The 21,420-nt window shown below is 33.9% G+C and overlaps 1 protein-coding gene across 1 annotated transcript in view; it reads left to right on the forward strand.

Moving 5' to 3' along the window:
* The window catches only part of Copg2 (COPI coat complex subunit gamma 2), a 95,261-nt gene that overhangs the window by 3,261 nt on the left and 70,580 nt on the right, over positions 1–21,420 (forward strand). Inside the window, exons 3-4 of the mRNA XM_015493826.2 lie at positions 27–113; positions 1,959–2,116. Coding sequence (XP_015349312.1) covers positions 27–113; positions 1,959–2,116 — 245 coding nt within the window. The remainder of the gene's footprint in view (positions 1–26; positions 114–1,958; positions 2,117–21,420) is intronic.

Below are 21,420 nucleotides of genomic sequence, written 5' to 3' on the forward strand. Positions count from 1 at the left end.
TCCCCCCCCCCCCCCGCTATATTTAGCATATGATGAAGATAAGCTATGATGTGGTTAAACGCTGGATAAATGAAGCCCAAGAAGCTGCATCAAGTGACAATATTATGGTCCAGGTACTATCATTTAATCACATTAGCATGTCTCAGAATCAGCTTTCTTAAAGGGCAATGTATTGATTCTCCAGCATTAATTAAAGGCAAATTCTTTGGCATATTAAGCCGACTACTGGTGCATATTCTCAAGTAAGTGTTTCAGTAATCATGATTAATGCCATAGGCCTTCCAATAGAAGCTAGATGACCTGCTATAGGAATGTTTGGGAACTAATCTTATGTTTTGTAGTAGATTGAAATGCCAGTCTATTTCAGTGCATTACAGTCTTTTATTTGAAAAATAATTTGAGTAGAAAGATATTCCATCCCAAATTTCTCAAGCCTTGATTATAGACATTTTAAAAATAATAAAGAGCTACTTTTAAAATTGTTTTATATAACATTGGTTTTTAATTTTTATTAAGCATATACACCAGCATGGCAATTGAAACAACTTATAAGATCATGAACCAAAAAGGAAAGACAAAGAGATTACAAGGGCAGCTTTGAACAGAATTCATTCTTGGATCAGTTTTAGTATTAATCACATATAGTAAGATCATCTGCTTAATGTTCTATTATTTAAGTGTTGTACTAAGTGTTTTGTGAGAGATCTAGATTAAAAGTTTACACAAAAGTTTTTTTCCAGGGGTGGGATTATAGCTCAGTGATAGAGCGCTTGCCTTGCACGTGTGAGGTTCTGGGTTCGATCCTCAGCACCACATAAAAATAAAAAACAAAATAAAGGTATTGTGTCCATCTACAACTAAAAAAAATATATTTAAAAAAAAAAAGTTTCCAGATTCTGGAGCTTCTTGTTTCATTTTAGTTAGTTTTATTTGGAATCACTTTGAAATTAGCTAAGTGAGATTTTATTTGGAACACTTCCTCTTTCCCTAGGTTGTCTCTTCTCAGCTCCAGTGAAATTATAGAAAATCAATTTTTAAATTTTGTTAAATTAAGGAACAGTGATTTTCTAATTATGTAATTCACTTAAAGTACTACAACTCACACAACATGTAAAGATATTTTCAGTGTTCTTGTTAATTATTAGTTTATGAAATTTAGAAATCATTTTGTCAAAAAGATCTCCTTATGGTATTTATTAAGCTATTTCTTATTAAAGGAACAGGATTAAATTCGTAACTGGCAGTTTTATGTTCAATAATCCATGTGTATTTGAGAAGATATCTATGCCTTTTTGATGTTTATAGCTTCTTGTGTTAGCATATTTAATCATAAGAAAAGAGAGTAGTAATTTTCTCTTGGAATATACTCTCGCTTTCCTAACTTTCATTTTTGTGTTTTTATATAAAGTGTCTTGATAATAATACTCCTTTAGCTTACTTTAGGAGATTAATTCTAGACCTCCTAAGGTGGTCACAGATGATTTAACACCATTAAAAGAATTCTGTAGCTGGACATAGTGGTGCATGCCTATAGTCTGTCACTCAGGAGACTGAGGCAGGAGTTATGAGCCCAAGAAGTTGAGACCAGCCTGGGTAACATAACCATGTCTCTAAATAAACAGACAAAAGAAATAAAAATGAATAAATAAAAGAGACTTGTAACATTGGTAAAGCTTTGGATCTGGAGCTGTTGAACCTGCTAGAACCATCTTCAGGTTGTATGTCACCTCCTTCATACTCTTTCCATCTGAATTTACAACTTCTAGGATTATTTAATACCTCTTCTCCTTTTAGTCTTGATTATCTTTAGTTCAGTATGAAAAAGATTCTGTTCATGTACATTTGATTTGAGTATCCTTTTACTAAAAATCTTAATAATTCCATGTGATTCTGTTTTCATGTTAAGTGTTTTGACTTCTGTCTAATCTGCATGCAACATTCTTTTTCTTGTTCTTCAGTACCATGCATTGGGAGTCCTATATCACCTTAGAAAGAATGATCGTCTTGCTGTTTCCAAGATGTTAAATAAGTTTACTAAATCTGGTCTTAAATCACAGTTTGCTTACTGTATGCTGATCAGAATTGCTAGTCGCCTACTAAAAGAAGCTGAGGATGGGTAAGTTCTTCATGTAAACCTGAGTTATTTTCTATTTGCAAAGTAATACACCTTAGCGTTTATTTACTTTATGAATATCTTATGGCAGTGCTGACTTTAGTGATAAGTTTGATGCTTTCCAAATTTAAAAAAAAAAAATTAGAGGATTCCAAGCAATACAGTTTTTTTACTTTAATATAGATTTTTGTATATGTATTTAATAGATTACAATTGCTAATAATATACTAATAAGCTGATATTGAACAAAATAATTATAGATTATAGGATATACAAACAATTAACTATGAAAGCTGGAAAGACATTAAGAATCATCCGGGGTTATAGCTCAGTGGTAGAGCACTTGCTTAGCATGTGTAAGGTACTGGGTTCCGTCTTCAGCACCACATAAAATAAATAAATAAAATAAAAGTATTGTGTCCATCTACAACTAAAAAAAAATCATCTTAGATATCCTTTATTCTTATTTTAAAAAGTTACTGAATTAACAATCTTCTCAAGATCATTCTGCAAGTCTGAGGCATGTATGACCTTACAAGATATACTTTAGTAGTCTTTTGGAGCCTTAAGAAAAGAACAGGAAGAGGAGAGAAATTTTTTGTGGTACAGTAAGCTGGAGCTGAATCTAGGGAGTAAAAAAGGCCTTCTTCCCCTGTGCAAAGGATTATGGCTTAATTTATACTTAATTACATTACAGTATGGTGAATATTCTAATCTTATGAGGATGAATGTTGTAATCACTAAAAAGCCTTAAATGTTAACAGAGGCTGGATATAGTGGTACACACTTGTAATCTAAGCGTCTTGGGAGGCTGATGCAGGAGGATTTTCAAGTTCAAGGTTGGCCTGGATAACCTAGTGAGACTTGCTCAGTTTCAAAATAAAAAAGGGTTGGGGATATAGCTCAGTGGTAGAGCACACCTGGGTTTAATCCCCAGTACTGCAATCAAGTAAATGAATAAATAAAGCTAATGAGGAGATGAAGTAGAATGTTTAAAACATTTGAGTTTCCCATTTCTTGTGCAGTGGTGTGGCTTGGTCAGATTAACCCTTCTGCAAAAAGTGATTATATCATTAGTATAGAAATATGCCTCTAACAGTTGAAGGAAACCCACAAGAATTTGAAAGTGAATGGTGAAAAGCAGGTAACAGTTGATGCCTAGAAGACAAAAACTCTTCTGGGTGAAGTTCATTTATGACTCTTTTTCTGAGATTATTCCACAATTCCTGGGTATGAGATGACAGAAAGCTATAGTATTTACTGGACAAAGTCAGAACACAGCTTGAGGTTAGAAGAGTGACTGAAAACATAGCGTGGAAATTCTGAAAAGAAGTGAGTTTCAAATTCAGTCTAAACTCTGTAAAGAACCTTGTTGGTTGACCACTGAGTGTGCATGTACAGGGGAAGAAGTTAGGAGCCTGGATTAAAGCAGGAACTGTTAAGGTAAAAGCACTGAATGGAGAATTCAGTTGCAACTCATTGTGGAGAACATGAAGTTTAGAGTTCTGTCTCAATCAATATCATGTTTTACAGTCTTTGCACTATATCATTCACCATGTCTAATATATAGTGAAAATTACTAGAGTGCAAAGAATTTGAGAAATGTGAAACTGACTTTGATATGATCTGGATATTAGAATTAGCAGATAAAAACTTTAAAGGATCTCTTATCAATTTGTCTAGGACTAGGGGAATAGTTATCTTTGAATGAACAAGGGAAATGGAAACCTTAAAAAAAAAAAAGGTAGATAGAAGTTCTAGAGCTTAAAAGTACTTTGTCAGGATTCAACCAGAGAAGCAGACTCAGGATATAAATACATGAAGAGATTTATTATAAGAAGTTGGTACATGCAGTTTGGGGGCTGACTAGGTAAGCCCCAAATCCGTAGAGGAAGCAGTCAGGAAGGGAACATCACAGGTATGGTGGAGTTTATTTAGAAATTACCTCAAGTAAATGTCAATTTCATCATTTACAAGTTTTTGGGGTTTTTTTCCCAAATAACTTCAGGACACAAATTCACTAAGCTTTCTGCCAGAACATACAAAGGATCCACCTTACTCCAGTTTACAAGAATGTGTTCTTTAATTCCTTCTGAGTCCTCACTTATAGTGTCCTTCAAGTTCAGGTTTCCATGGACAGTCTGTGAGTCCTCACCACCAGTTGTCTTAAAGATCAAATTTCTAATAGATCTGTTCATAGCAGTTTAGGCTTTGTCCATTATGCTCCTCAAAGTCCTTCTAGCTTCCACTGCCCAATTCCAAAGGCATTTCCATAATTTTTAGATATTTGTTAACAGTAGCACCCTATTTACAGGTACTAACAGGTACTTGTTTTAGTTTTTTTATTGCTGCCATAACAATTTCCCACAAATGTAGCAGCTTACAAAACATCCATGTATTTTCTCACAGTTTGGAGATTAAAAGTCTGACTCAGGTCTCATGCGGCTAAAGTCAAGGTGTTGGCAGTGTGCCTGTTACTAGAGATTTTGGGGAGGAATCTCATTTCCAATCTCATTTAAGTTGTTCTCCAAATTAATTTCTTAAAGGTTGTAGGTTGTAGGTCCCTGTTTCCTTGTTGCCTTTCAGGCAGAGATTGTTCTCTGCCCCTAAAGCTGTCCCCATTCTTCATACTTTGAATGAACAACTGAAGGCCTCTTCTCAGTCCCTTGTGTGTTAGCTCTTCCTCCTTTTCTTTCACCACATCTCTGTTTTTAAGAGCTCATTTGATAGATTGCACACTCACCTGGATAATCCAGTTGCATAACCTTAATTATTAAACCTGCAGAATTCCTTTGCCATGTTATGATGTAACATATTCACCAGTTCTGGAGGTGAAGGCATTGACATTTTCTTTGGGAGAGGGGTTGTACTGCCTTCATAAGGACAGTAATTGGAATGAATAATTTGCTTCATTAACTTAATAATAAATTAGAGAAGACTGGTAAAAGAGCGAATACATTAAAATTAATGGAGATAGAGCAATAGAAAGTAGTTAATTTGAAGAACAGAGAGAAAACAGGTTAAATAAAGAGAACCTCAAAGAATTGTGAGATAATATCAAGTAACCTAACATATATGTATTTGGAATCTAGAAGATATTTGAAGAAATAATGGATATTTCCCAGTATGGGCTTATTTTAGGAATATAGTGTTTTTTTTTTTAACAGTCAAAATTCAACACAACTATACCTCATTTAAAAAATGAAGGAGAAATGTCTTAATGTTTTAAGGGGTGAGTTGGTAGAGTATACCTGCAAGCATCATGATGTTCCTTTCCAGTCCTGGTTTGTAAACAGATTTTTAATCACAAATTGGCATGGAATTATCTGTACCAACTGAGCCCAGCCCCCTTTTTTTTTTTTTTTTTTTTTTTCAGTAGTAGTATTTTACTAGTGGTTCTCCTTGGTGAAATAAGAAAGGGAAAATAAAATGTCTGAAGATTTGAAAGGAGGATGTACCACTCTCTTTATTTGTAGATAACATGATTATATATACATAGAAACTATAAGATAATCTATATTATCTATTAGAATTTATCAAGGTTGTTGGGTACAGGATCAGCAGCAATAGATAAAACTAAAACAGATTTTGGTACCTGTAAATAGGGTGCTACTGTTAACAAATCAGTTTGTTTCTTATTCTAGCAACCAATAAATAACATAAAATTTTGGAAAGATAGTACCATATTGCAAATATGGATTTATTCAAATCCTTAGGAATAAATTTTCCAAAAATTGTGTATAAATATACAGAAAATTACAAAAATTATTTGAATAAATGGAAGCATTTATCATGAATAAATGGAAGCATATATCTGTTCTTAGACCAGAATATTCAGTATTACAAAGATGTCATATCTTCCTAAATTGACCCATGGATTCCATGAATTCCTTCCCAAACAAAATCCCAATCAGCTTCTTTTAAATATCAAAGAAAGTTTATAGGACAATTTATTAATAATAGCCCAAAGGCGGAAACAGTCCAAATTTCCATCAGTGCTAGAATAAAAAAATATGGTGTTAGTATGCAACAATGGAAATGAATAAAGGCAACCATGTGGATAAATTTCTCCAAGAAGTCATACATAAAAGAATACATTCTGTATTTATATTAATTTTAGATTTAATAAACACAAAACTAATTTGTACTGGAAGTTAGGATAGAGTTGAAAGTGTGCCTCAGGTAGAGTTCTTGCATAGTATGTGTGATTCTGGATTTAATCCTCAGAACCATCAAACAAACAAAAAAATAAGGATAGTGTTGTTGTTTTTGAGGTAGGATCAAGGTTAGTACTCATGAGGGAAATTCTGGAGTGTTTGAAATATTTATTTTCTTGTCAGGTTTATTATAATTCATTTATGATTTGAGTATTCTATTATCCATTGTTGCGTAACAAATTGTTTCACAACTTACCATATTAAAGAACAATAAACATTTTTTTCTACATCATTTCTGTGGGTGAGAGATTTGGGAATCTTAGCTAGATTATTCTTGTTTGTGGTATTCCAATCAAGGTTGCAATCAAGATGTTGGCCAGGGCCGAAGTCATCTGAAGGCTTAATGGGGGCTAGAAAATCTGCTTCCAAGGTATTCTCTGGTATCTTGATGCCGACTGTTGACAGGATATCCCTATTCCTTGTTATGTGGACCTCTCCCTCTGTAAGGTTTCTTGAATATCTTCACAACATTATGACTGGCTTTCCCTAGAGTGAGTGATAAAAGAGAACATGAATTTTTTCTGACCTGGTCTTGGGGCCACATGTCATCATTAATATTCTTTTGAGTAAAAAGTCCAGCTATATCAAGGCAACAAATAGCAGAAACCAAGAATCATTGGAAGCTATTTTCAAGTTTGGTTACTATATTCTTGAACTGCCATAACAAAATACTACAAACTAGGTGGCTTAAATGACAGAAATTTATTTTCTTAAATAGATTGTGGTGCTAGTATGCAACAGTGGAAATGAATAAAGACAACCATGTGGATAAATTTCTCCAAGAAGTCATACATAAAAGAATACATTCTGTATTTATATTAATTTCTGGTGGTTAGGGATCTTCCCTTGGATTGTAGATGGGTGCCTTCAGTATTTGTCTGGGGAAAAACACAGGGACAGAGGAAGAGAAAGTGCACAAGTGCCCTCTCTGGTGTCTTTTCATAAAAGGACACTAATCCTGTGTAATCACCTGTGTAATGAGGGTCCCACCTCATTCAACTTTAATTATTTTTTTGAAGACTCCATCTCCAAATATAGCCATACTGGGGATTGGTGCTTCAACATATAAATTTTAGGAGGCCACAGACATTCAGTCCTTAAAAGCTACTTTGTACACTCTTCTGTATTTTTGATGTAATTTTAGTACAAGGTTAAATTTTTTAAATGGCCAATAATTTCTCAGACTTGTAGAAAGATCTAAGATTGAAAAACAAAAACGTGCTGAGTAAAGTGAAGGACAAAGATAAGCACATTTGCACATTGATTTTTTTTTTCAACATCAAGAGTTAAGAGAAAATTATACAAGTCATATGGAAATAAAGATATTGACCTGTAGCTATACTTCAGAGTTTTCTCAGCTGCATCGAATGCAAGAAAGCAGTAGAGCAATGTCCACCTAATGCTGTGAGAAAATAACTGGCAACCCAGAACAGCCAAACTGTTATTCAACCATGAAGGTGAAAGATATTTTCAGACATATAGGTTTATCATAAATAGTTTACCAATCACTTTATAAGAACAGATTTTCTGCAGCAAGAAGAAATAGATACTCAGAAGGCAGTGATGAGATTTAAGAAGTAATACTGAGCAATAGAATTATTATAAAAGTTGGTAATTCTATATTGATTTTTTTTTTTTTTGTAGCTCTTAAAATTTGAATAATAAGGTCTAAAGTTCTAGAGGATGGCAACCTGATAAACGGTATTGTAGATGGTGATATTGGATGTAAAAGTAGACCTTATTTTTTGGTGTGGGAGGAAGTTATTATAATGCTTAATATTTAACTTTGTCAGAAAAGTATATCCGTTATTAATTGCTTAATTCATTTTCTGCTGCTATAACAGTAAATTATAAACAATAGAGGTTTATTTGGCTCATGGTTCTGGATACAGGAATATACAAGAGCATGGCACTAGCATCTGGTGAGGGCTTTTGTGCTACGTGTAACAAGGTACAGGGTATCACACATGAGAGACCATACACATGCATGAAAAAAGCAGGAAGAAAGGGGCACAATTCTCCCCTTTTACACTGAGATCACTCCTGTGATACAGCCCTAATTCATGAGAGCAGTGTCCCTATGAACCAGTCACCTAAGTCTTAAAAGTCCTACCTCTCAACACTGTTGCTCTGGGAATGAAGTTTCTGATCCATGAATTTTGGGGGGCACATTTAAACTACAGCAGTATTAATATAAAATGAATGTAAAGCTTTCAGAATGTTAAAGAAAAAAAAAAAGAAAAACATGATTAAAAATTGTTAAGGAGAAAAAATAAGTAAAGCATGTAAATAAAAAGCAAAATAAATTGGGTGGAAGTTGTAAATGTATTAGGTATTGCTCTCTGTCTGGCAAATTGGCCTCAAACTTAGCTGCTTATAATAAACATTTATTGTCTCACAGTTGCTGTGGTCAGGAATCTGGGAAGGGCTTAGCTGTCTGGTTCTGGCTCCAGGTTCCCCTTGAGTTTGCAGTCATCTGGGACTGGAGGATTCGATTCAAATTTCACTCTTGTAGTTGTTGGCAGTCCTCAGTTTCTTCCTGCTTGCTGGCCAGATGTGTCAATTTCCATTTTAGTGAGACACTGTAGGGTATCTCAATCTCCATGTAGTATGGCAACTGACTTCTCCCAAAACAAGTGAATTGAGAGAGAACCTGACATGGAAGCTGCAGTGTTTTATGACCAAACTTGAAAAGCGACATGCCATCATCTTTCATGTATTCTTGATCACATTGGCAACCTTGGTATAATGTGGGAGGGGACTACATAAGGATGTGCCTATTCAGAAGTTAGATTTGTGGGGGCATCTTGGAGTCTGACTAGCACATGTAATATATTATTTATTGAAATGAATGTAAGTGGATTTACCTATGAAAAGAGCTCAGATTGAATAAATGAAACAGGAGAACTATTATGCCTTTATAAATACACTGCTAAACAAAATGACAAACATTTATAATAAATATTCACAAATATGTATTAGGTACATATGCACAAAGAATATAATATAGCAATATTAGTAAGCCAGAATAAGAATCAGTGTACAGCGTTAAAAATAACAAAGTGAGATTTTTTATTTTGACAGAACAGTCTAAAAAACAATATAATATGAATGAACTTGTTTCAAAATATGTAAATTAAATGAACTTGTTTCAAAATATATAAATTAAAATCATAAATAAATATAGGAAATTTAGTCCTCTGCATCTCTTCCTAGGAGGCTTTAACACATCCCTCTCAGAAATTGAGCGGTACTTAGAAAAATGTATATCACTGATCACAAAACCGACTTTGTATTTAGAATTCTGTATCCAATAAAGAATGTGCAATGTTATTTAAATTTTTTAATTGAGAAAAATAATGTACATATAGAAAAATATATAAAGCTCACAGGTTTTTGTGCATTATATGTATAAAATTGCTACGAAAATTTCATTTAATGATCACACACATTGTGATCATTAGCTGTCTGGTTACGGCACATTTCTAGGATCCCTGAAATGCTTTATATATCCTACTTCATCACAAGTATTTACCTCCAGAAGAAACCATTTCCTTGACTTTTAAGGTAGTTGTTTCTTTGCTTTAGCTTTTTACACCCTATGTAGATGTCCCTAAACAGTACAGTTGTGTCTTGTTTTGAACAATCAGTAGAATCATACTGTATTTTGTGTCATTTTTTTATATTTAGTATTTTATTATAAGAGTCACTCTTGGTTTTGCTGACAGCTCGTTTATTTAGATTTCCTTGATAATTTTCCAGTTTATTTATTCATCTTCGATTAATGGACATTTAGGTTGTTCTCTGTTTGGGGCCATTATGATTAAAAATGCTACAAATGGCATCACTGTGCTAGTACCACACTAATCCTGTCTTAGTCCATTTTTTTTGTTGCTATAATAAATACATATGGTTTCTGACATATGATATTTTGATTTAGGATTTTTCAATTTTATGGTGGTGTAAAAGCAGTATGCATGCAGTATAAGTTATACTTTGAATTTTGAATTTTGATCTTTTCCTAGTTAACAAGGAAACATAATAAATTACAAATATATATGGGTATATATGCACAAAGAAATACAGTATAGCAATATTAATAAAGCAGGTTTATCAGGACATAACCCCATCATAAGTAAAGGAACATCTCAATCTGAGACCCAGAAATTTATAAACAATAGTCATTTATTTGGCTCAGTTATGAAGGCTAAGACTAGTTAAGAGCATACTCCAAGCATCTACTCAGCATTTGGTGAGGAACTTCTCATAATATGGTGGAGAGCATCACATGGTGATACAGATCAAATATGCTGCTTCAGGGGCTGGGGATGTGACTCAAGTGGTAGTGCGCTCGCCTAGCATGCGTGAGGCACTGGGTTCGATTCTCAGCACCACATAAAAATAAAATAAAGATATTGTGTCCACCTAAAACTCAAAAATAAATATTTTTTAAAAATATGCTGCTTCAGATATCTGGTTCCTCTTCATATAAACTCACTACTGCCTTTATGGGGCCCCATTCTCATGACCTCATGTAATCCTAATTACCTCCAAAAAGGATCCACTCCACATACCATTAACATGTGAATTTGGGGATTAAATTTCTAATACTTGAACATTTAGGGGACACCTTCAGACCCTAGAAATTACCATAGCTTGTCTCTGTATATAAGTATGCCTTTCTCTAGGTATGGGAGTGCTAGATCATTGGATATGCATCGCTTCACTTTACATAGGTAATGCCAGACTTTGTTTTTCTTTTTCTTTCTTTTTTCTTTTCTTTTTTTTTTTTTTTTAAGAGAGAGAGAGAGAAATTTTTTTTAATATTTACTTTTTCGTTTTTTTGGCAGACACAACATCTTTGTTTGTATGTGGTGCTGAGGATCAAACCTGGGCCGCACGCATGCCAGGCGAGCGCACTACCTCTTGAGCCACATCCCCAGCCCAACCAGACTTTGTTTTTCCAAAGTGATTGTATCAGTTTACATTCTAGCTAGCATTATGAAATTTCCTGAGGCCAAGACTTGATGTTTGTAAAATTTAAAGTTTTTTCTAATTTAGAAGGTATCTTGAATGTTTTTTATTGAGATATAACTCAGAATCCATAAAACTCACCTCTTTAAAGCATACAGTTCAGTGATTTTGTATATTTACAAAGTTATGTTTCCATCCCTACTAATTCCAGAATGTTTTCATTATTCCAGAAAGAAACCCCAACCATTAACAGTCAGTCTTCATTCTGACCTTTCCTGTTTTTTAATCTGCATGGATTTGCCTATTCTGGACTTTTCTTATGAATGGAGTCTATATAGTACATGACCTTTTTTTTTTTTTTTTTTTTTTTCCTGTATTCCTTCACTTAATGTAATGTTTTCAGGGTACATCTTTGTTGTGGAAGTATCAGTATTTCATTTTTTACAGCTGAATACTATTACATTTTGTAGATATATCACATTTTGTTTATCCATTCAAGCATTCAGTGACATTTGGATTCTATCCACTTTTTAACTATTATGAACAACGCTGCTGTTGAACAATGTGTATAACTTTTTATGTGAACTTCGGTTTCAGTTCTTATGGGTACTGATATTGTTTGTATGTGAGGTGTCCCTTAAGCTCACATGTGAGATAGTGCAAGAAGGTTCAGAGGAGAAATGATTAAGAGTCTTAACCCAATCAGTGAATTAATCTCCCGTTAGGGATTAACTGAGTGGTAACTGAAGTGGTAGGGTGTGGCTGGAGGTGGTAGGAATTGGGACCATGGCTTTGGGGTATATAGTTTGTATCTGGAGAGTGGAGACCCCTCTCTGCTTCGAGATCATCATGTGAGCAGCTTCCCTTTGCCCCACTCTTTTGCCATGATGTTCAGCCTCACCTCAAGCCTGGAGAAATGGAGCCAGCCTTCTGTGAACTAAGATCTCCGAAACCGTGAGCTCTCAAATAATCTTTTCCTCCTCTAAAGTTGTTTTGGTAGGGTCTTTAAGTCATAGCAGTGAAAAAGCTGACTAAAACAGGTACATACCTAGAAGTAGAATTGCTGGATCCCAATGTAACTCTGTTTAACTTTCCGAAGAACTCATCATTATTTTTTTTTATTATACCCACCCACATAGGCTTGAATAGGTTGTGTGAATCAAATTGTGGTTTCAATTAGCATTTCCCTAAAGGTTGATGATGTTGAACATCTTTTCATGAGCTTATTGGTCATTTTTATACCTTTGGAGAAATTTTTTAAAAATCTTTGCCCATTAAAAATTTAGGGTTTTTGGTCTTAGTATTATTGAATCATAACAGCTCTTTATATATTTTGGATGTAATACTTTTATTAGATATAGAGTTTGAAAATATTTTCTCCCATTGCTTGGGCTGTCTTTTCACTTTCTTGATAGTATTGTTTAATGTTAGGAAATTTTAACTTTTCATCAAGTCTTAATTTATCTTTTTTTCTTTGTTTGTGCTTGCAGTATTATACCTAAGAAACCATTGCCTATCCAAAGTCACAAAGATTTGTTTTCTTCTAAGAATTTTATAAATCCATTCTGAGATGATTTTCTTTTTTTAATGTGGAGTAAGGTGGGGGTTCAACTTCACTTTTTTTTTGCAGGTATTTATTCTAGTTGTCTTAGCACCTTTTGTGAAAGACTGTTTTCTATTGAATTATTTGGCATTCTTATCTAATCATTGTGGTTTGGATTTATAATTCCCTAATGGTAATGATTTTGACAACCTCTTTCTGTGTTTATTATTCATTTGAATATTCTTTCTATTGAAATACCTGTTTGAGTTTTGCCTCGTTTATTATTTGGTTGTTTGCTTTGATATCCAGGAGTTCTTTATGTATTCTAGATGTGAATCCTTTGTTGGATGTATGTATTATAGATAGATTTCCCTATATTTTAGCTTGTCCTGTTTTCTGGTGTCTTTTGATAAATAGAACTTCATAAATTTAAGAAAATCAGATTAAGCAATCTTTTACTACAGGGATTATATTTTTGTTGCCTTGCTCAAGAAATCCTTTCTTAGCCCAAGTTCACAATATATCCTTTGTATTTATTTTATTTAGGAATTAGTGGTTTTGATTTTCATGTGTTAAGTCTATAGTCTACCTGGAATTGTTTTTTGGATATGATATAAAATAGCAGTTTAATTTCATTTATCCCCATATGAATGTCCAGTGTTCTCTGGGCCACTTGTTGAAATATTTGTCTATACCCACTGACGTACAGTATCAGCTTTGTTATAAATCAGGTATCTTTATATGCATTGTTCTGTTTCAAGGCTCATGTTTTCAACTGCTATTTCTGTTCCTGAACCAACAATATACTACTGCCTTATTACAATAGTGAAGATATATGCTAGAGAAAATCTCCTCACTTACTCTTCTGTAAAAGTATTTTCCAGCTCTTGTTTTGCATCCTTATTTCTGTGTAAGTCTGTATAATTTTATCAGGCATTGTTTAAAACTTCCATTCAGGGAGTTTGTTCCTTCTTGGGAAACTCCCACCAAAGCCATTAATAACAACCAAGGAGTTCTAACATGGGCATATTAACTTCTGGACTTTTCCTTCATTGGTACTTTAGGGCTATTTCCCACAGCAGTTAGTTACCAGGCATCCCAGTGAGTTATTATGCTGCCCAAATGATTCTTTTTTCATTCTCATTTTTTTTTTTTTTCTTTTCTTCAGTACTGAGGATTAGTCCTCGGGATGTTCTACTACAGGGTACATCCCCAGCCTTTTTTTTGGAATGAGGTCTCACCAAATTGACAAGGCTGGCTTTGAACTCAGAATTCTTTTGCCTTTGTCTCCTCAGTAGCAGGGATTATAGGCATGTGCTATCGCTCCCAACCAAAATGAATCTTTCACCTCTGATTCTTTAATTCACTTTCAGAAAATGACAGTAGAAACCCAACCTGATTCCCAGTTTTCTGTGACAGTTTCTGTGCAACTAAACACAATTGGCCAAGCAGAATTCATATAGAGCCTATTGGACTATCATTGCATTGGATGGAAACTCGTAAGAGAATGGAGTAATGCCAGATGCTCTGGTTCCTCTGTTGCCGGTTCATTCTAGGTCACTTTACAGAAGCCTAGCAGAGCAGTTTTCACGCCCTGACAGGAATTAAGACTCTTGGGTTTTGAGACTTTTAAACTGCATTAACTATAGAAGTTTCAGTTATTGTGATCAGAGGTGAGATGCAAAAGCAACAAAATGTGGCAGAACTTTGGCTTCAGTTCTGTTTTAACAGCCTAATATAAATCTTGAGGCACAGTAGCCCCTCCTGGCATACTCAGGGGCTAGAATTTTTTAATTTGTGCATTATAATTATACAGAGCGGTATTTGTCATATATTTGTACATGCATATAACATAGTTTGGTCAATTTCATTCCCCAGTACTTACCTTTTCCATCCAATCCTCCTTCTCCTGGTCCCCTTTCTCTAGTTTATTGGTCTCCCTTCTGTTTTCATAAGCTCTTCTCCTTTTTCTCTCAAGCTTCCACATATAAAGGAAAACATACAACCCTGACTGAACTTTATGAGTCTGGCTTATTTCTCGTAACATAATGCTGTCACGCTCCATCCATTTCCTGCAAATGACATAATTTTATTCTTCTTTATGGCTGAATAAAGCTCCATTGTGTATACATATCACATTTTCTTTATCCATTCATCTGTTGATGAATACTGAGGCTGGGTTCATAGCTTACCTGTTGTGAATTGGGCAGCTGTAAGCATGGGTATGCATGTATTGTTATATTGTGCTAATTCTTTTGGATAAATACCAAGGAGTGGTATAGCTCTGTCATATGGTAGTTTCAGTCTGGTCTTTTGAGGAATCTTCTGATGGTGGTTAATAGGAAGCAAACTCCTTTAATGATGTAAGGGGCAGCAGATCACTTGGATAAAATGACTCTGTCACATGTTAAACTCACTTGTTAATACTCATAAGTCCTTTGTCAGTTATTTTAGATTTTCTATGTATGGTCATCCATTGCTTAACGATGGGCCTACATTTGGAGAAGTGTGTAGTTGGGTAACTCTTGTTGCATGAACAGTGTACTTACCTAAACTTAGATGTCTATGACACCACTAGATATAGTCTCATGGATCTATATATGCATTGTATATGCAGTCCATCATATACGTGGTCTATTGCTCATGAACAACTAAAATGTTGTTTTGGCACACAAATATGTTTTTATAAATGGTATTTAAAAAGTGACATTTTGGTTTTTCTCCCATAATTTTCTCCCCCTTTCTCTCTCTTCCCTTTTTAAAAATTTTTATTTATTTTTCAGTTTTTGGTACTGAGAATTGGACCCAGGGGTTCTTTACCCACTGAGGTATATCCCCAGTCCTTTTTTTAATTTTTAATTTTGAGACAGGGTCTTGCTAAGTTGCCGAGGCTGGTTGAACTTTCCATCCTCTGTCTCAGCCTCCAGAGTTGCTGGCATGTGCCATTGAGCCTGCTTTCCCCCCATCTCTCAATGAATTGGCTAGAACCTACAGTATAAAATAATACTGGCATCTACATTTCATTTCTACTCTCAAAAATAATAATTTCAGTGTTTTAGCACTTAAATATAATGTTGCTGTATGTGTGTATTTTATTAAAATATTCTCCATCAAAGTAAGGAAGTACTTATTTTTCCTAGTTTGTGGAATTTTTATGACTAATAGAATTTTAATTTTGTCAAAATGTTTTTCCTGAAATTATGAAGATCAAATGATTTTTCTGTTTAATCTGTTAATGTAGTTTAACCTTAATCTGTTCATATAATTTTCTAATCTGTTGGTACTCTGAGTAATTTAAATCTCTGTATTCATAAGAATACATTGTAGGTGGAGTAAAAGCCTAAATAAACTACCCCAAAATTTTACCAATTAAAGTTAAACATAAGAAAAATACTTTGCCACCTTTTGGTAGTCAAAAATATTGAAAAATATAGATAAGATTTACCACAACAAAAAGTTAAATTCTTTTATGATGAAAAAGATCTCATAGAGTTAGACAAAATGGACTGGAAGCAAATATTTGCTACACATGTATCTGCTATTCATGGAAGAAATTATCCAAGTATATAAAGAATTCCTACATATCACGAGAAAAGATAACCAAATAAGAAAATTGTACAAAGATTATTAACAGGCACCTTTACATGAGGAAACACATTTGCAATAAATTTATTTAAAAAGTACCACCTTACTATCAGAGAAATGCAAATTAAAACAAGATTTGTTTTTTTACCCATCAAATTGGCAAAATATAAAATGTTTTTTAGAATCAAATATTGGCTAAAATGTGGATATTCACATACTACCTTGCTGAGAGAATAAATTGGTACAAGTACTTTGTAAAGTAATTTGGCTGTGTCTTTTAAAGAGTACATATATTGCCTGTGATCCAGCAGTTTTTCTTTAAGAATCCACTACAGTGGAACACTTATACACATACATAAGTAGACAAATATAAAAAATAATTTCTGATATTATTTATAATGTAAGAATATCAAGAGACTCTTTAATATCTATTCAATAAAATATTGAATAAAAAGTCTAGATATAGGATATTAATAAACATTTAATGAGAAATCAATTGCATTTGTAATTGAATTTATAACCATATATATTGTTCTATCTTTTTAAAATATTGAAAAAAACAGGATAAAGTAAATGTGCAGCTGAACACCCATTTCTATAAAGGAAAGAAACACTAAATATTGTTTCTGTGTGTGTGTGTGTGTGTGTGTGTAAAATTTTTTTCTTAAAGAACTAGGAAGATAAATTACAAACTCTCATTACAGTGGTTATTGTTAGGGACCAGGTACATAGGGACCATCACTAGGGATGATTGTCATGGAGAACTGTCTCCGATTTTTTTAAAAGGTAAATTTAAATTTAAAAATTTAAAGGTAAATACTGTTTGTTAATTAAACTTTTTATTTTTTATTTAAAAACAAGTGTTATGGGGCTGGGGTTGTGGCTCAGTGGTAGAGCGTGCGCCTAGCACATGCGAGGCCCTGGGTTCGATCCTCAGCACCTTATAAAAATAAATAAATAAAACAAAGGTGTTATGTCCATGTACAACTAAAAAAATTAAAAATAAAAATAAAAACAAGAATTATATGTTTTTTTCATGGAATGATAAAAAATGATTTTTATAATTACAATATCTAACTGGATATTGGAAAGCATTTTAGGCCTATTGGAGTAAGATAGTAAGGCAGTAAGGCCTTGTGATAGTTTCTTTTTTCTTCCTTCCTCCGTCCCTCCCCCCCATCCTCCTCCCCACCACCCAAAAAAAAAAAAAAAAAAAATAAAAATAATGAGGATATACCTCAGTATATCCTGNGAGAAGGGGTCTTGCTAAATTGCTTAGGGTATTGCTAAGTTGCAGCAGCTGGTCTTGAACTTTCAATCCTCCTGTCTTAGCCTCCCAGGCTGCTGGGATTACAGGCATGTACCACCATGCCTGTCTTCTGATAGTTTCTTAAGTAACGTTTTTAAATATAGTATAATTTATAATAGGGTAATTTGAAAATGTTGGACTTACAGTTAGTTTATAAACTGCTATTAAAATGTAACCACTAAGCTGCCTTTTGTCTCTATAAATTTGCCTATCTAGACATGTCTAAATAGATTAATAGAATCTAGATAAATAGAATCATACATACCCATCTTTCACATTAACTTTGTGCTTCTTTCACTTAGCATGATGTTTTTGAGGTTTACTGTTGTACCCTGCATCATTACTGTATTTCTTTTTATGACTAAATAATATTCTGTGGTATGGGTAAACCAAATTTTGTTTATTTGTTACTCAGTTGATGGACATTTTGATTGTTTCCTTTTTTGTCAATTAAATATAATGTTGCTAGGAAAAGTCACTTACAAATTTTTGTGTGGACATAGATTTTTTTTCCATTCTCTTGGAAGAGTCCTATAAATGGAATAGTTGGTTTATATGCTATGTTTAACTTTTTATTTATTTATTTATGACAGCAGAATGCATTACAATTTTTACTACATATATAGAGCATGATTTTTTAGTTGTAGATGGACACAATATCTTTATTTATTTATTTATTTGATTCAAATAGGGTATGAATGCTCATTTTTCCACGTGTACAGATTGCAGGATCACATTGGCTATACATCCATGTGTATACATATAGCAATCCTAGTGTCAGTTGTATTCTGCTGCCCTCCCTATCCCCCCTTCCCTCTCCTCCCCTCCCATCACTATTCTCTACCCATTCTACTGTGACACTTATCTCTCTCTCTTTTTCTTCCCTTCCCCCTCACACCATCATATATGTATTTTGTGAACCCATGAGGATCTCCTTCTGACTTCCGTGCAATTCCCCTTCTTCCTCCCTTTCCCTCCCTCCTCTTTTCCTTGTTTCGTGGTAATCTTCTTCTCATGCTCTTCCTTCCTACTCTGTTTTGAGTCACCTCCCTTATATCAGAGAAGACATTTGGCATTTGTTTTTTAGGGATTGGCTAACTTCGCTTAGCATAATTTGCTCTAGTGCCATCCATTTCCCTGCAAATGCCATGATTTTATTATTTTTTAATGCTGAGTAATATTCCATTGTGTATAAATGCCATATTTATTTATTTTTATGTGATAGTGCTGAGGATAGAACACAGTGCCTCACACATGTGAGGCAGGCGCTTTACCACTGAGCTACAGCCCCAGCCCGTGTTTAACTTTTAAAGAAACTGATATACTATTTTCCACAGTAGCCCTAGCATTTTACATTCCACTTTGTTTGTAATTTATCTTCCTAGTTCTTTAAGAAAAAAATTCCACTTTTCCACATCTTCATAGGTGATATTGCCTGATGTTTTAGCCGTTTAAGTGGTTGTATAATGGTCGCGCGCGCGCTCTCTCTCTCTCTCTCTCTCTCTCTCTCTCTCTCTCTCTCTCTCTCTCTCGATGATGCTGGAAATCAAATAGCCCAGTAATGCTCTACCACTAAGCTATGTCCCCATCCCTTTTGATTTTTGTATTTGAACGCTATCTCCAGATAAGTTTCACTGAGTTGCCAAAGCTGTCCTTGAGCATGAAGTTCTCCTGCCTCAGCCTCTCATGTCCTTGGAATTTCAGGCATGTGCCATTGTCCTGCCCTTGTAGTGGTGTCTCATTCTGGTTATTATTTTGATTTCCCTAGGACTAGTAATTATTTTCTTATCAAGTGCTTATTAGCTGGTCTTTATTTGTTTTTGAGTGAAGGCCATTCAGATCTTTTACCCATTTTTTAATGTTTGAATTAAAAGACTTCTTTAGATAGTCTGGATATAAATCCTTTGTCAAATACACGATCATCTGAATAACTTGGATAACAAAGCCTAACAAATTTTGTAAGAAAACCACGGACTAATTTCTCACCCTATTTTTACACAAAATACAGCAAATATTTTTCTCATAGTCTGTTGCATGTCTTTCATTTCCTTGTGCTTCTTGTTAAAGTATAAATGTTTTAAGTTTTGATGAAGTTTATTTTATCAACTTTTCTTTGAAGGACTGTGCTTTAGATCTTATATCTAAGAACTCTGCCCAACTGAAGGTTGCAAAGACTTTCCAAGCATTTCATTCTAGAAGTTAAGTAGTTTCAGCTTTTGCATTTAGGACTGTAGTCCATTTTAGTTAATTTTTGTGTATGATAATTTAATGGTCTAAGTTCATTTTTAAAAGATATAGATATCCAATTTTTCGAGCGCCACTTGGTGAAAACTTTTGAATTGTCTAGGCACCTTTTTTGAAAATTAGCGGACCATAAATGTATTAAAACTCCCAGTTCCCGGGCTGGGGCTATAGCTTAGTGGTAGAGCACCTGCCTCACATGTGTGACGCACTGGGTTCAAATAAAAATAAATAAATAAAAGATATGTGTCCATCTACAACTAAAAACAATTTAAAAAAAAAAACAACTCCCAGTTCTGTTCAGTTGATCTAAATATCTATTCTCATGCCAGTACTACTCTATGATGATTTATTTAAGTAAGATTATATAGTTTTTATGTAAAATTATATAGTATTTATATATTACTATATAATTTATAAAAATTTTGAAGCTGGGAAATAAAAATTTTTCAAAATCATTTTGAATACTCTAGGTTCTTTGCATATTCATGTAAATTTTAGGAATAGCTTTGAATTTCTACAAGAAAAAGACTACTTGCATTTTGATAAGAATTGCACTGAAAAAAACAGCAGATGTATTTTAAATAAATGAATGTGAGAGAGTGGCCATCTTGATTGTAAAGAAGTTTCTAGTCTATGATTAGTTCTTCATTTCAAATTCTCAGAAGGATTTTGCATTGTGCAGCGTGTCTTATGGGTTTTTTAAATATTTATTTTTTAGTTGTAATTGGACCCATATCTTTATTTTATTTATTTTTATGTGGTGCTGAGGATCAAAACCAGGGCCTTGCACATGCTAGGCGAGCGCTATACCGCTGAGCCACAATCCCAGCCCCATCTTATGGGTTTTACAAAATTTTTATTATTTATTGATGGACTTTTATTTACTTTTTGTTTATATATGGTGCTGAGAATTGAACCCAGTGCCTCACACATGCTAGACAAGTGCTCTGCCACTGAGCCACAACCACAACCCTACAGTTGATTTTTATTTGTTGATCTTGTATACTGTAACTTTGCTATGATCCTTTATTAGTTCTGGGTATGTGTGCATATGTTTGTTTGTATTCCTGGGGATTTTCTGTGCACAGGATCATGCCATCTGTGAACAAAGACAGTTTTACTTCTTTTTTTTTTTTTCCCCAAACTAGATGTCTTTAATTTCTTTATGAGTTGCATTGCACTGGCTCAGGCCTTTAACACAGTGCTAAGTAGAAGTGATGAAAGCAGACACTCTTTTCTGGTCCCCAATCTTAGGAATGCATTAAGCATGATGTAAGTGTGGATTTTCTGAAGATGTGCTTTATTCAGTTGAGGATATACCTTTTATTTCTAGTTTATGGGCATTTAAAAAAAATAATGAATGGGTGTTAGAATTTGTTAGTTGCTGTTTCTGTATATATGAAGATGATTATATTTTTTCATCCTTTAAATTACT

This window comes from Marmota marmota, unplaced genomic scaffold (assembly GCF_001458135.2).
Source record: "Marmota marmota marmota unplaced genomic scaffold, marMar, whole genome shotgun sequence".
NCBI lineage: Eukaryota > Metazoa > Chordata > Mammalia > Rodentia > Sciuridae > Marmota > Marmota marmota.